Raw genomic sequence first — 15,252 nt, 5'->3', positions numbered from 1 at the left:
GCAAACTATCCATTGTTATTTTCATTTTATATAAAGAAACTCAAGTTCAAAGAGGTCAGGTAACTTGCCCATGACCAAACAGCTGATGTATGGCAAAATTAGCATTCAAGTTCATATGATTCTCTGTCTTAATTATTATAAAAATGTTTTTCCAATATGATGCAGCCTCAGGATTAATTGATGTGGTTGTCAAGTTATCCTCAGCATAATCAAATACAAATTTGAAGAAAGGGATAGGCTAGTTGTTTTTGGCCTACTCCTATACAGATCATTATTTATTCCTCCTAATACTAGAGTAGGAAATATAAACTATTTTACCTTGGGAATTCACTGAACTTATTTGACAAGCTCCATCTGTCTTCTAGCTAGAGGTTATGGGAAGCTGTTAAGTTAATTTTAAGTAATTGAAGTGTGTATAATTTCAAGATACTAAATTATACCTTGCTAACAAATTTTTGTAATGGAATAGTGAAGTATTGATTTTTAATACTTAATATGCCTAAATAAATGAAAAGTTAAATCACAGTCTTTCTAATCAAAGTTATCCTCCATTTGATAAGTTCTTTACAAAATACTAAAGTAAAATCACAACGTATCAGTCACTGTTTATGTTGTCAATTCCATCTTCTAAATGTTTTTCCAATCTATCTTTTTCTTTCTATTTACTCTGACTCTGTCTTATGTCAAAATCCCATTAATTTTTGCCTTAGCCATTGCAGTGGCCTCTTTGCATGGCTTACACCTCATGTCTCTCAAACCTATCATCCAAAAGTCTGCTAAAATTCTTTCTAAAATTCAAGTCAGATTATTTTTCCCATTTTTTTAGGTCTCCACACACACTAGTTCAGCACAACTTTTAAATCTCTAGATAGCATCTGCCCAACCCTCTTCTCATTCTCTGTAAGGGACTGAGGAAAGTTCAAGTTCTTTAGCATGGAACATGGTCCATGATCATTATAATCCTAATTTTATAACCTTACTTTCAGAAGTCTTCTTATATTTTAGAAGTATGGTCTAATAGCTAAGAGCAGGAGCTCTAAGGTCAGACTGCCTGGGTTTGCCTTGATTCTGCTGTAAACAACTCTGCCACATATTATTTGTGTGACATTGAGCAAGTTGTGTAAACTCTCTGTGCTTTGGTGTTCTCATTTGTAACACAGGGATGATGATAATAGTTGTACATGGAGTTGATGTGAGGATTAACTGAGTTATTGTATATAAAATACTGAGGGCAGTGCTTGAAACACATAGTAAGTGTTTAATCATACTAGTTATTAGTATCACTGAAGACGATGTTTTTTCAAACATGTTTGATGTTTGCCTTGTCTGGAATGCCTTGTAGTCCCTTCTTCAACTCACAAACTTCTGGCCCTTCAAAACTCAGTGCAGATATTACCCCTCCAAGAAACTTTCTGACTCTGCCAAATAGATTTGCTCATTACAACTTAAGTGATAACACTCTACCTTGTTTTTTCCTCCCATTACTTCACTTATCCCATCACATGGTAATTGTGTGTGTGTGTGTGTGTGTGTGTGTGTGTGTGTGTGTATCTCTACTACTGGGCTGTGACCTTCTGGAACATAGAGACTGTGTTTTATTTATTTCTGTCTTCATGCTCCCAGGCACAGTTCTCTACACATAATATATAGAGTATTAAATGCTTTTTGAATGTTGACTGATGAACTGGCAAATGAACTGGCAAATATCCCAATAAATATCATTTATCTGTGTACACAGAAACACACATACAATTTTAAAAATATTTTAATGGAAAACAGATCACATAGTTTACATTAAATATTATAAACGTATTCATTGTTCTTAACATAAATAAAATACAGATGGCTTTTATACCACTATTCTGCATCCTCAAAAGCCCATTGCATGGCAGCCAAGGTTATCAGTCCACATTTTGAGGTTCACTAATTCAACCCAATTTTTTCATCTCTAGACAACATCTTCTCAGACCATTCTAGACTCATGACTGTTTACCACATCTCTCTGGTTGATAAAAAAATCAACACAAACTTAACTGATTTAAATTTTAAATTTTATAGAAGTGTATAAATTGAAATTCAGAGTCCCAAACTCTGTATTCCTCCACCCCCTGCAGATAATCATCATTAACAGATTGGCAGTTCGGTGCCTATTCTTCCAGATTTTTTTAATGAATATACTAATTATACATGTGTATATGGAGTGTGCATGTTTATCTGTGTGCTTACAGAGATACACACCCATATACAATTACACATATGCACAAGTACATATTTAAATCATTTATGTGTATGTGTATAGATTGTAACTATTTTTAAGATGCTGGGGTTTTGTACTTTATAACAATTTATCTTAGATATATTACACATGTAACTATATACACGTATACCTCATTCATTGCTCGAGATGCACTAAAATTTACAATTTAGTAGAACTTTTATGTGATTATTTTAAATTTTCAAAGATATTAACAGATTTTCTGCAAATTTTACATTCTCCCCAAGTGTGCATGGGCTTTCTCGTTTCCCTAAACGTTGCTAGCCATTTGATTAATCTTGTCTACCCGAGAGGTTATATTGTGAATCTTTTCCTGGTTATTGACCATTTGCATTCTTCTTCTATGACTATCCTATTCATGTATGTTTCTCACTTTTCTATTAGATTGTTTATCTAATACCTTTATTTCCTCATATAAGCTCTTTAATGGATGTTAAAATTTTGTCATATATGTTGTAAATATTTTCTCTAGTTTGTCATTTATTGTTCAACCTATTTTTTACAGAAGAACTATGCTTTTATGTTATGAAGTGTATATTTTTTTTCTTCTTGGTTTCTGGCTTCCACAGTATATTTAGCTTATTCTTATTTACCCCAAACTTTAAAAAATTTATTTGACAATGTTTACTTGTAGTGATCTATGCTTCTGTTCCACATTTGAATTACAGAAATGTTTAACTTCATATTAAATATGAAGTTTGAGAGAAAATTTACTGTGTTCAAGTTAGAAACTTAAAGTATAAACTTAACCTGAACTTATTATGCCCCTGCTTGAATGGGGGATAAAGATCATTCTTTAAAACCCATATTTGCAACACATGTTGACACCATACAGATTAAAAATAATTTAAAAATTGAAACATCCGTAAGGCGATGCAGACAGATGAAAATGAGAAGGTTTCTGTATTTTTAACATCTTCCTCCTTGTTTGAGGTCTATACTTACATACATAGAGCTTAGACAACTGTCGCTCCTGTGAATTCAGTTGCTGCTGTGTTAAGAACCCTATTGTGGGAAACAATTTGAAAGGGAGAGCTTTTTCTGTGAAAGCTTCAAGATGTGTTCAGTGATTTGAAATATTTCCAGTAAGATATGTTGGAGGAGGCAAACTGAAAATTAGGGGACAAAGTCAACAAAAAACTTCAAATAGGGCTTTATATATACTCAATTAGAACCTTTTGCTGAAGTTAAAGGCCTAGATTATTTTATTTATTTTATTCTTCATTAAAGTACACCTCTGCCTCAAACTAGAAGTTAAGTGCCAAAATTCTATGCATGTCTCTTCTCAAAGTGTTTCTAGAAGGATGAGAAATGTGAAGTATTGAGAATCCTGTGAGAAACTCTGTCTTTGGATTTTAAGTTCAATTTGAATAGATTTAGGTGCAGAGTTTCATAAATTGTTGTTCCATGGAACACTAATCCTAAAGGATGCATCATAATAAAATTATTTATTTAATTTAGCATTCCCCAAAACTTGACAGTAGAACTCAACAATGGAATGCCTAATAAAAATACACTGAATGCACTCTAGAAAACAGTACACTGGAGTTTGGAATCAACATCCAGGTTTTGGATTATGCATTTAAACCTAAACTAAACTTGCTGCTGAAGGCCATCATAGAGAAAATATGACTACTTTACCAATTGAATTTAGGACAGTGGAGTTGTCATGTTGTCCTTCAGATCAACCTTTGTATATAGAAGTCTCCGTGCCTAGGTGAGCTGACCTCTCCCAGCTGACCTGGATAGGGAAGAGTAAGAGAAACAATAAAAGGCCTCAGGACAAAAGGGGATATGATCAATACATTGAGTACGAAAATTAAATTTAATGGCAGAGGAGTTAAGGCAGAGTGATATTTAAGAAAATCTCAGTTCAGATTTTTTTTTAAAAATGGCTTGGCAAAGAAATTTTGTTTTTATATGTGGAAAAGATGAATAGGTTGAAATATTGTGAAAGACAAGCTCCCAAAAATAACCAGATGGAGAGCAGCAAATACTAAAGAGATGTTAAGTTGATGCCTTGATTCTTGGCAAAATATAAGTGGGTGGAAGTAGATAGAGATTATGTTATACTAAATCAAAGAGATGAGACACTAAAGCTAGTTTTCATAGCACTGGGTTGTCATGGGCAGATTTCTAGTCTAAGAAGACATGGCTTTTTATTTTGGTTATGACACAGTATGTACACAATTTTATACAAGGTATTTAGATTCTTACCTATAAACTGGGGCTTATAACATCTACTCACTCTGTATCACTATATTACTTTAAGAATCAAAGGAGATAAGTGTTTTAAAATGCTACACAACTAAAATGGTGTATTACAACAATGTGATTAGTAAGTGGAGAAGGTATATGAATATTTTCTGGCAGAAGAGTTTTGGATTCAAGCCAGTTAGGATATAGTGAGGAAGGGCTGACTTCCCAAGTAGATAATAACTAATGGATGAGAAGTATCAAAGAAAAGAGGATAGTATTTTTGGAAGCCAGATATGAAGAGAAGATGGAAGGGAGTGATGAGTGGTATCAAAAAGGTATCAGTTTTGCCTGAAGAAGTCTAAAAAAGTTGTCATTAATATAAAGGGTATCTCTGGTAAATAAAGTTAATAGAGAATTACTAGAGTACAAAAGTTATTAAAGAGAATCCAAGTGAAGAAATAAGATGAGAAAATGACTGGAAGATATAATTAACTGGTAAGACCTGCCATTTGGGAAACAGTGTGACATGTTTCCAATTTGCCTATAGTTTTTTAATGCATATTTATTTTTAATGAATATATTTCATTCCCAATCCAGTGAGATGTCTGATGCACAGCAGGCTTCTTACTTCCCTGAGCAGTCCCTTCTTTATTTTACATGAATATCTATTTTAAGATGACAGGCTATGTTGATATCGTTTGATAACTGGTAGTCATGGTGCATTAAGGTTGTTCAGTGAATTATGAAAATTAACATTCTTTCCAACATGCTAAGTGTATACTCCTTTTACTTGGGAAATACAGACCTTTTCTTCCACAAGCCAGTGTTGAGAATTTTTTCCTTTGGTACCAGGACTTCTTTGATCAACTTTCCATTCTCATCTCTTTCCAAAATATCCTGAAAATCAAAACAAAACAGACAAAAAGCTCCTTTATTGACATCTCAGATAGTAGCCATCTTTTAGTATATGTCTTCTTGAACAAAGAATGCATCAAAAGTAGAAAGTGTCAAAACACAAATGGAAAAAAAAAAAGTGTTATGTCTGCAATAGAAGTTTCTTATAGCTGCTTTTTTTTCATTTGAGGTTTTTTCTTTCATTTTTTTCATTTCATTTCTCTCTAAAAATGAATCCGTAGAGTAAGAATAGTGTCATTTTATATTTTACATAGTGCTGAGAGCACTGTTGGCACATATCAACTAATAAATGCGAATTATAACTATAGCATGATATTTTCCAAGCCAGAATGTTACCTACTAATTAGGAAAACTGAAAGGCCAGTGCTCATCTTATTTCAGGAACAAAATGGTAATTCAGAATTTTTATCCAATATTTTATGACTATACATCCAAATGTTACTCTTTACATTAAATTCTAAGGTTTCTTGGTAGTATACTATAACTCTTGTGAATTTAAAAGAAAAATTTCTCATAAGTTAACTGACTCTATTTTATGGACATTTAACAGCTGATCATTACCCTAGGAAGAGAAACAATAATTATTAAAAAGTAAACTGAGGAAGAGCTAAGGCATCCGTTGTGGTTAATTCTCAGATCTGAAGGCCAAAAATTAATAGGCACAGAGACAACCTCCCCTGACATCCATAGCAAGTACACTAATCACTTAAACCAGTGAGTGGGTGAACTTTTTAACCAATAAAAAGGCTTTTGGTTTTATTTTGTTTAGTTTTGTTTGTTTTTTAACTACTAACTTTTCCAGCAGCAAGTTATTGACACAGAAGAAAACACTATAAGACAATGAATCATGCCTACTCCTTTAGAGGTACTCTCATCTTACTCTGACTTCCTTGCCTGAATTTTTCATTTCCAAAAAACTCTTTAAAAAATATAAATAACTGTCACATTTTCCCCAAATCACTATACATTTTATCACTTAAGTATTAAGTTTAAAACATTCCCTAGTGTCCCCTTTTTGAGAACTTATGGGAATGATTCAGTGCTGTATTTCTCCAAGGTAAATTAAGTGCCCAGTCTGGTGTGTTACATTTGAATAACACCTTGTAAACTAAGGACTGGTTGAACCTTCTGAAAATGGAACTGAGAAAACTGAATAAGGCTTTTCTCTGAGGGATACTAGTATATTATACACTCTATAAAATGTAAATGCATTTTATTTCCAGTCAGTTGCTAGGATCCAAGAGTGCTTCTGCGTTCTCTGTCATTTTTAATGTGTAATAAGCAAAGGGAGTATCCTGCGAAGAGTTCTGAGAGAAGGACGGCTCTCAGTTGAAGACTGCATCACTCTGAGCAAAGCTTCCCAAGTCCTTTTGTAAGACCATGCCACCAGCCTAACACGGTCTTCCTTTTCGGAACCAAGTATTCAGTGATTTGGAACTTGCAGTGCCTTTAGGCCTTATCCTAAAGCTTAGATTGAGAGATAAAGTAAGCTATTGGTTATGATACAGGACCAGGTATCAAAAATCCCAAGAAATATAATTCATTGTGACTTCAGATAGCTTACTTTCTGGTCCTGTGATTTCTGCATCAATTTGCTCTTCCTTGACATCACGAAACTATTGTGAAATTTAATCACTGTGAATGTTTTGAGAATCCCAAATGAATGAAGCAAAGTAAATATCTATGTTTTGTTCATACATTTTTCTGAACTGTTGTTTCTATTTCTTATTGTACCCATTTCTTTAATGAAAATTATACTATAATTTCTGCAGACAGGGTCCAAGTCAGCTACCCTGGATATAAGATACATCCCAGGAAATAAACATTACTCTAACAATAAGTGATCTAATAATTCTTCATTTCACATGCTGTATATGTCACTCCTATTTTATATATATATATATATATATATATATATATTTATATAACATTTATATTTACATATATATATATTTTTTTTGAGTCTCACTTAAAAAATATTTACATGGTGAAATACCTAACTAAAGTTTCTCACTTTAAATAAACTCAGGAACTAATTGAATCACAGTTTTTTTAATAGCATTTTTAAAACTAAATTTTATCTTCACTTCCTTGTAGTTTATTAGAACATAAAATCTTTGAAATGGAGGGAAAGCACAAGGAAGAATTGGACACCTTAAAGGAAGAGAAAGAGAATCTTCAAGGCTTGGTTACTCGTCAAACATATATAATTCAGGAACTGGAGAAACAATTGAACAGAGCCACCACCAATAACAGTGTCCTTCAGAAGCAGCAGCTGGAGCTGATGGACACAGTGCATAACCTTGTCAACCTCTGCACCAAGGACGGTGGTAAGAATTTCTCTCTTACTTTGGTATGTAGTAAATATCTTACTTAATATGGAGCAAGCAGATATTCAATATAACTTTCTAAGTTGCATCAATTGCTGTGTAGAAGCAGCAAAAGAACTTTATTCTTAGAAGCATTTCATGAAGTTTACACTGACAATTTTCTAGTGTTTTTAACTTCAGATAGAGTATTCATAAGCTTGAATATTGACTTTACAACATCTTTCTAAAAGGACTTTCTAATTTCTTCTTTTTTCTACTGGTCTTTTAGCCTTAGAAAAAACTATATTTTCATGGATAAATATTTGGTATCATGGTGTTAGACACTTAACTATACAGGACAGAAATTGGCCAATATTAAAGATTAGTTCAGAGTGCTTAGGAGAGTTTCAGGAGAGTTCCCATTTTAAAACTATTTTTTTTGCAAAGGAGGAGAGGGAAGAGTTGCCTGCAGAGAGAAGAAGATATAGAAGTTCTTAATAACTATTATGAGGAAGAAAGAATATTTGTTACTAAAAGTCTGTATTAAGATTATTTACACAGTCCTGTGTGGAGAAGACCTAACCGGGCGTATGGGCAAATTTATTCTGGGGTGTCTTCATGACCGTGGAAATACAAATTTTTAATATCACTAGAATATCTGGAGCCATTTAATCATTGGAAATATTGCAGTCCTGTGTCTCTTTAGAAGACATCCATTCATCTGTCCATCCATCCACCCACCAATTATTGAATAAATGCCTCTGTGTGCACTTGTCCACTTCAAGCAGAGCCTCACCTGAGCCTCAGGAGAGCTCTTCAAAGTTTGGAGCTTAAGGTCATCTTCTGTAGTTCTGCTCGCTAATCAGCCTTTCTGTTAGTGAACACAGAACGGTAAATGGTGATGAGTGAAAGAGAACACCACTTACATCTGAAAATTATGGTTGTCATTAAGTTGTGGCTTATGTGATCATTCATGTAATGGTTCAGTGTGCATATGCAATATACATAATTGGTGGCTCCTTTAATTTAATAGTGGACTTGAGCTATCTGAAAAAATACTCAGTTCCATACTCTCGTGAATAGATATGAATATAGAGGATAACTCCATATTAAGTGATCTTGCTTTAAAGACATTTCACATTTCTCTATTACACTCCATTACCTTGAGTTATATCTCCTTTAGGTAATCTAAACAAGCCCTTAATATACTTTGTAAAGAATATTTTTTAAACAGTGAGTTCCCAGAGCTCCATTTGGGTGTGCTCAGAAATGTGATTGGGAAAGAAAAAACCTGCTAATCAGTCAGAGCCTGACAAAACTTTGAGTTAGAGTCTAGTGAAAGGAAAGCATGGTAGAATTTTGCCAGAGAATTTTAATAGAGCTCATGAGTATTTAGAAATTAAGTATTAATATGAGACATATCTATTCTCATATTGAACTGAATACATTTGGGGAAAGATTGAAAACATATTTTTCTTATCATCCTGAGACTCCTGAGACGTAATGCACATGGAGTTGAGTAATTCTTTTTTTTATGATGTTAGAAATATCAAGCCCTGTTGATTCTCACAGAGCTCATATGTCTGCCTGCTTATCATAATTTTACTTCTTTTCTAAGTATTGTCCAATAAATATGTCTTTAAACTTTTGGAGGCAGGAGGGTGACTTCAAAATTAAAATTCCTGGTTAGTTTTGGTCTTTGGGTGCAGTGTCAGGCAACCAAACATCTGTTCAATTCAAAAAACATAATTTATTGAACAATTATTATGGCACTCATGATAGATGCTACCCATAGCATCCACTCAGGGTATGAGAAAAGTAACTGTGTCTATTCTATGATATAGCATATCCAAAAAATACTACTACTACTACAGAGTGAGACAGAAATTGTCTAATACTTCAGACCTCTAGACACTTATTTTCTTTTTAATGATAAAATTCTAAAATAAATCCTGCTTTAACTATAGGATTTGTAATCTTAATGTAAGCCTATTGTCCTATTATCCAATGGATTCTATGCTCTTATAATCATAGATTTTGTTTGCTTCTTATTAAGCTTTTTTTTCTTTAATCCCACAGTTAAGTATTCTACTAAGTATTTGGTCATTTAAGAACTCATAAGAGACACAAAAATGGGAAATGTCTCTCACTAAGTTTTTGATAAAGATTTTACTTCTTTGCATATCTTCATTTCCACTGGCACCATAGTCTTCAGTTATGGTGAATTTAAAACTTAAATGACTAATTTCATAATACTAGATTAAATATCAGTTACTAAAATGAACTTTTATTTCATTCTAATTCTAAAACACATAAGTAAAATCTCTCCCTACTTAAGACCAAAAGTTTATTTATCAAGTAGATTTATTATTTAACAAAGATTATATATAAATGTTCTACTTTTAAATATAAATATATGCAAATAAGCCTAAATCAATATATCACAATAAATGCATCACTTTTCTAAAATGTATATTTCAAAAAAAAATGCAAAGAGTAGTCTTCTGAAAGATTTTCCAAAAACATTATGAACTGTGTCATAATCCAAAAGACTGAAAATTTTAATTGACCTTAAGGGTCCTCTCTTTCTAACTTGACTCAGTCAGTCATTTATGGAGACAGCCTGAATGTAATACTACAAAGCAAGAGAAAAATTTCTGTTGAGGTTTTTCTGTCATTGGCCACTAATGTAATCTTTATGAAGCTGTCTCATCATTTATAAAAAGTCAGGATAATTATATCTGCTTCACAATGATAGTGAGAGGATTAAATTAGATACTGCATATAAAAACAAAAGAATGTGACACAGTTGATTCATTAAACATTAATTCCTTCCTTTTCCTCCAAGTGACAAGATTAAACTAAACACAAGAAAACTTATGATGTGCTGTCTATAAGTAAAATTTCTTTCATAGAAAATGTCTGAATACAAGGCTGTAGAGTTTCTGACTGTGGACAGTCATCTAGGCCCCTTCTTTTTAGCTTCAGTTTTCTAATCTCTAAAATGGAATCATAATACATACCTGATGAGTTTGCACTAAGAATTAAAAGAGGTTTGTATAAAACACATAGTATTTTTGTTTAGTTTCACAGAACTTTTCCTACTAAAACATCTAATGTCATGAGATATATTTAATCTAAATACAATTAATAAACACATTTTCTGAAATAGTTCAACAAACCTTCCTCTTGTTGTTCTGAACAGACAATAGTGGTACCTTAGGCAAATAGTCATTACAAACTGAATTGCATCTGTTTTTGTAAGACTTCTGGGTAGCACATTTATTTTTGCCTAACCTTTGTCTGCAAAAACTTGGTTGCAGTTATTCTTAGAAACATTAACACTAAAGAAATATTGCTCTCAATGTTATCATTGTGTCAAAGCTTAGCTGATTGCTTCATGTATTTGGCAGTTCACAGTTATTGTGGGAATTAAATAGTTTACATTGATAATGGCATGGACACAAGGTTTGGAATTCTTTGGGGGAGGATAATCAGGTACTGTGACTGTCAACATTCAGCAGTCATCTCTGTTCAGCGATAATTAAAGCATCATCACGTACCTTGAGCATACACCAGACAAACTTTGCATTATGTGATCAAGAATTTAATTACTAACAAACCATAAAAAAAGAAAGATAAATAAAAAGAAAATAGTATTTAGGCCCCATCAGAAAATTACATTGGCTGATTGTCTTACTCTCCAAATCAACTTGGAACATACTCCTGCTATACCAAGATATGATTCATAAATTTATCATTCATTTAAAAAATAGTTATACAGCAACTATTTTGTTTCAGATTCTCTTCTGGGGGTAAGGGTATCCATCCATTTTTATTTAACAAAGATTTGCTGAGTTCCTATAATATGCCAGATACTGTTCAGACAACTGAGAATAGAGAAAAGATGTACTGTCCGTGGCTTCAAGAAAACTAGAATTTGGTGGGGAAAGAGATAGGTAAACAAACAATTATATTCTGTAATTGTTTGCTAGTGGTGAGGCCAGGGTGCCAGGGGACTAGTGAAACACACAGGAGGAATATTAAAATCATGATAGAGACAGAAGGATGAGGGCAGATTCCCGCATCTGCAGAGTCTTCTTAAGGCTTTTGTTGAATGCTTAATTATGACGCGGGCATGGCTTAAGCTTTATGTGTATTAACTTAGTTAGTCCTCACAATAACAGTTTGAGGGAAGTACTGTGGTTAGCCCCATTTTATAAATTCCACAGGCAGCTTGAGTATTTTCCTAAGGTTACATAGGTGGAAAGGTTGATCCAGGATTAGAACATAGGCAGGATGGCTCTAATGGGGAGACAGTGGCTGTCTTCAAAATGAAGAAAATAGAGGATACTCTAGAGAGCATAAATATGCATATTTGCCAGGAGTCATGAGAATGGGTGTGAGGGGTGTACACCTAAATGCATAACCTAACTCTCAGAATCAAAGGCAGGAGAGCAGTGAAAGGCGAGGTTAGAAAGATCCACAGAGGGAGATCAAAGAAGCTGAATTTTTTCCTTGAAAGCAGTGAGGAGTCGTTATCAGTATATAAGGACAATGGTGACCTTATCATTTTAGAAAAATCACCCCAGTCACAACGTAGGAACAATGCATCAAGAAGTTGACAAGCCTGGAAACAGAGGGACCAGGTGGATATTTTGTCATTATTAAAATATTAACAAATACTTAGAACGTATGAGCCAATCTTCTTAGCCCCTTGCATATCATGTAATTATGATAACTCTATAAGCTAAGTGGTATTATTAACCTTATGTGACAGATAATGAAATTAAGCACGGGAAGGTAAATAACTCCCAAATATTACAGTACTAGCAAGTGAACAAGCTGAGATTTGAACCCATAGAGTCTGGTTCTAGAGTCTGTACATTATCCACCATACTATGATGGGGAGAAAAGGTAGATTGAAGGTGGTTTTCATCAGATTCTCAAAAGGATCTTCTGGGAGAGAAATAATGAGGTCAGGATCAAACAAGGGCAAATGGAAAGGCAAGTGAAGGGGAAATTTGTGAATAAAGAAGAATTAGAATCAACAAGAAATAACCACTTATTTAGAAGTAGACTCGAATATATTATAAATTCCAAGTTTCTGGGTTGACTAATTTTGATGATATTTCTTAAAATCAGCAACATGTGAAGAGAAACAGGCTCTGGAGGGAGGATTTCATTTGAGGAATTGGACTGAGGTGACTATGGGACAGTTAGACTCTGGAAGTAGGGGAATGGGAGTCAGGAGTTCAGTAGTAAAATCCTGATGAGCATGTAGATTGGTGTGTCCTCAGAGGAGATAATTGGTAAAGCCATGCAGCAAATGAAATCATTGAAAGTGTGTATAAAGCAATGACTCAGCCATTTAGGGGTTATAAATCCATTCAAGAATCTGATGAAAACTAATCTACCTTTCTTTCCTACTTAGTGCAAATACCCAGGCACAAATCTATGTACAATTTCAGAGAATTTACAGAATGAATTACAGAAATATTTAGCATACAGAAATTGCATAATATATTATGAACTCATTTTAACATAATAAGAATGTAAAATCAAAGACAGAAAATTGGGAGTTCTTTAAGGGACAGAAAAAAGGAGACCAAAATAAGGGTTATAGCAGAGAGGAAAGACTGTTATGAAGGGTCTTATTTTAGTGGCAAATAAGCAGAAAGGTCAAATGAAAAAAAAGACTGAAGTGAACTTTGGAACTGGGGTATTACCTTCTATAGGGAGAGTTTGAGTGAACTGTAGAGCTCAATTGCATAGGTTGAAGACTAAAATGTGTAAGGTGAAGTAGAAGCAGAAAATATTGTCTGCCCACATCCAAATGTTTAATGTGAAAGGGTAGATAACCAGTTTTGGGTAGAGAAGCACAGAGAGTAGAGAGGAATAAAAGAAACTTAAATACCAAGAGACATGAGCATGTTTATATACTTAGTTCCTTAATATGAAGTATAAAAATTTCAAATCATAAGGAGCTTCTCTTGAAGTTTATTTTAAAAGTTTCTTTCAGATCATCTGAAAGAGATAATGATTAATACTACAAATTTTTAAGTGATCTCAATTATTTGGTTTAAAGTATCTTTCCCAGAGGCTGATTGCAGTGGTACAGAACGTTTGATCATTATTTTCGGTCTTCTGGCCTTCTGAAAAGGGGAAATGAGGCATTTGCTTCCTTTCCAGTGCTGAGGGGACATTTGGCTCTGTTCTCAGAATAATTCTACCATCTGAAAGGAATTTACCTCCTATGCAGTGTCTACTGAGTTTGTGAAGTAAATCATTCAGTCAAGGGATGAGATAGGTTGAACTCCTGCAAGTCCCTTGAGTTAAGAACGACTCTTAAAAACATCACAGATGATGGGAGGAAATTAAAACTTCTTGAATGTTACTCATATAAACATTGATAAAAGTAGAAAATATCATTTTTATTGACTTAGTAAAATACTTGGTTAGTAAAATACTTGGTTATCGTTGACTACTTGTAATGCACGTTTTAACATTAGGTAGAAAGAGAAAGAAAAATACAGGAAGTCATCTGCTGAACACTGCAGTGAGCACTTGTTTCCATTTAATGAGGGAAGTGCTTTATCTTGACAGAAAATTATATGTCAAACATTTACAATTTCCTTAAAATGAACCACACTTCTAACACTTCCTTTCACAAAACCTAATGGCTTAAGGGGAAAGTGACTATTTATTTTTGGAAATGGTATGTTTCTCCTTTTTGATGGAGCATGTTATCTGCCTTTTGAAAAGCCGTAATTTCCGTAAAAAAGAAAAAAAAATTGTGTGAATAGCAGATAGCCAAACTAGTGATAACAAAATAAAAAATAATACAGTCCTTGACCTCTCCCATGAACTATTTCTAAACCACATCTTTTGGGGGAGATTTGAAATTTTGTGGTTAATTCTCTTTTGGAATTAGAGTTTCAATTTCAGAAGTGAAACTGTCTGAAATGGAAAGGGATATCCCCTGATTCCAGCTGGGCCTGGAAGTTACCAGGGTGAAAGGCCATGAAAAAAAAGAGTGTTGCCTTGATGTTCTAACATTACTATGAACAAACCCTGTTCCTTCTTCTCTTGTGCTTTCATGGCCTGGTTGGCTAAAGCAAAGAAGCACAAAATATTTTGAATAGAATTTTAACTAAATCATTTCCTGGACTCATCGATACTCAGGTCCAATTCAACGGGGTTTTTTTTTCTAAGTCCAGAGACAAAATGGGACAGTGGATACTAGTGTCAGATAAGCTATGGTACTTTGTACTAAGCCAAATAACACCTATAATTACTCAGAGAGAAAGTAAGGAAAAAACATTCAATTAACATCAGTCAGTATGCGTATATCACAGGAACCATAGAGTGAAACCCTTATGAAATCTCTTATGCTTTAAGAACGGAGGAAAAATAAACCCTGAAAAATGTTGCAACTATATGGTTGGGCTTAAATATATATAAACCAAAGATTGACTTTTAGCTTAAGATTTTTCTAAAAGTCAAATGCTAAGAAGCTTTAAAACTGATGTTTAAAAACATTTGTAGAAGGCT

At 33.6% G+C, this 15,252-nt stretch overlaps 1 protein-coding gene across 1 annotated transcript in view; it reads left to right on the top strand.

Moving 5' to 3' along the window:
- ANGPT1 (angiopoietin 1) overlaps nt 1–15,252 on the top strand; it is a gene marked incomplete at both ends in the record, with an annotated part of 250,965 nt that overhangs the window by 166,171 nt on the left and 69,542 nt on the right. Inside the window, 1 exon segment of the mRNA XM_079722584.1 lies at nt 7,487–7,719. Coding sequence (XP_079578710.1) covers nt 7,487–7,719 — 233 coding nt within the window.

The sequence above is a fragment of the Hyperoodon ampullatus genome (genome assembly GCF_949752795.1).
Source record: "Hyperoodon ampullatus genome assembly, chromosome: 17".
NCBI lineage: Eukaryota > Metazoa > Chordata > Mammalia > Artiodactyla > Ziphiidae > Hyperoodon > Hyperoodon ampullatus.
The sequence above is the reverse complement of the archived record's forward strand: the minus strand, read 5'-3'. Positions and strand labels throughout refer to the sequence as shown.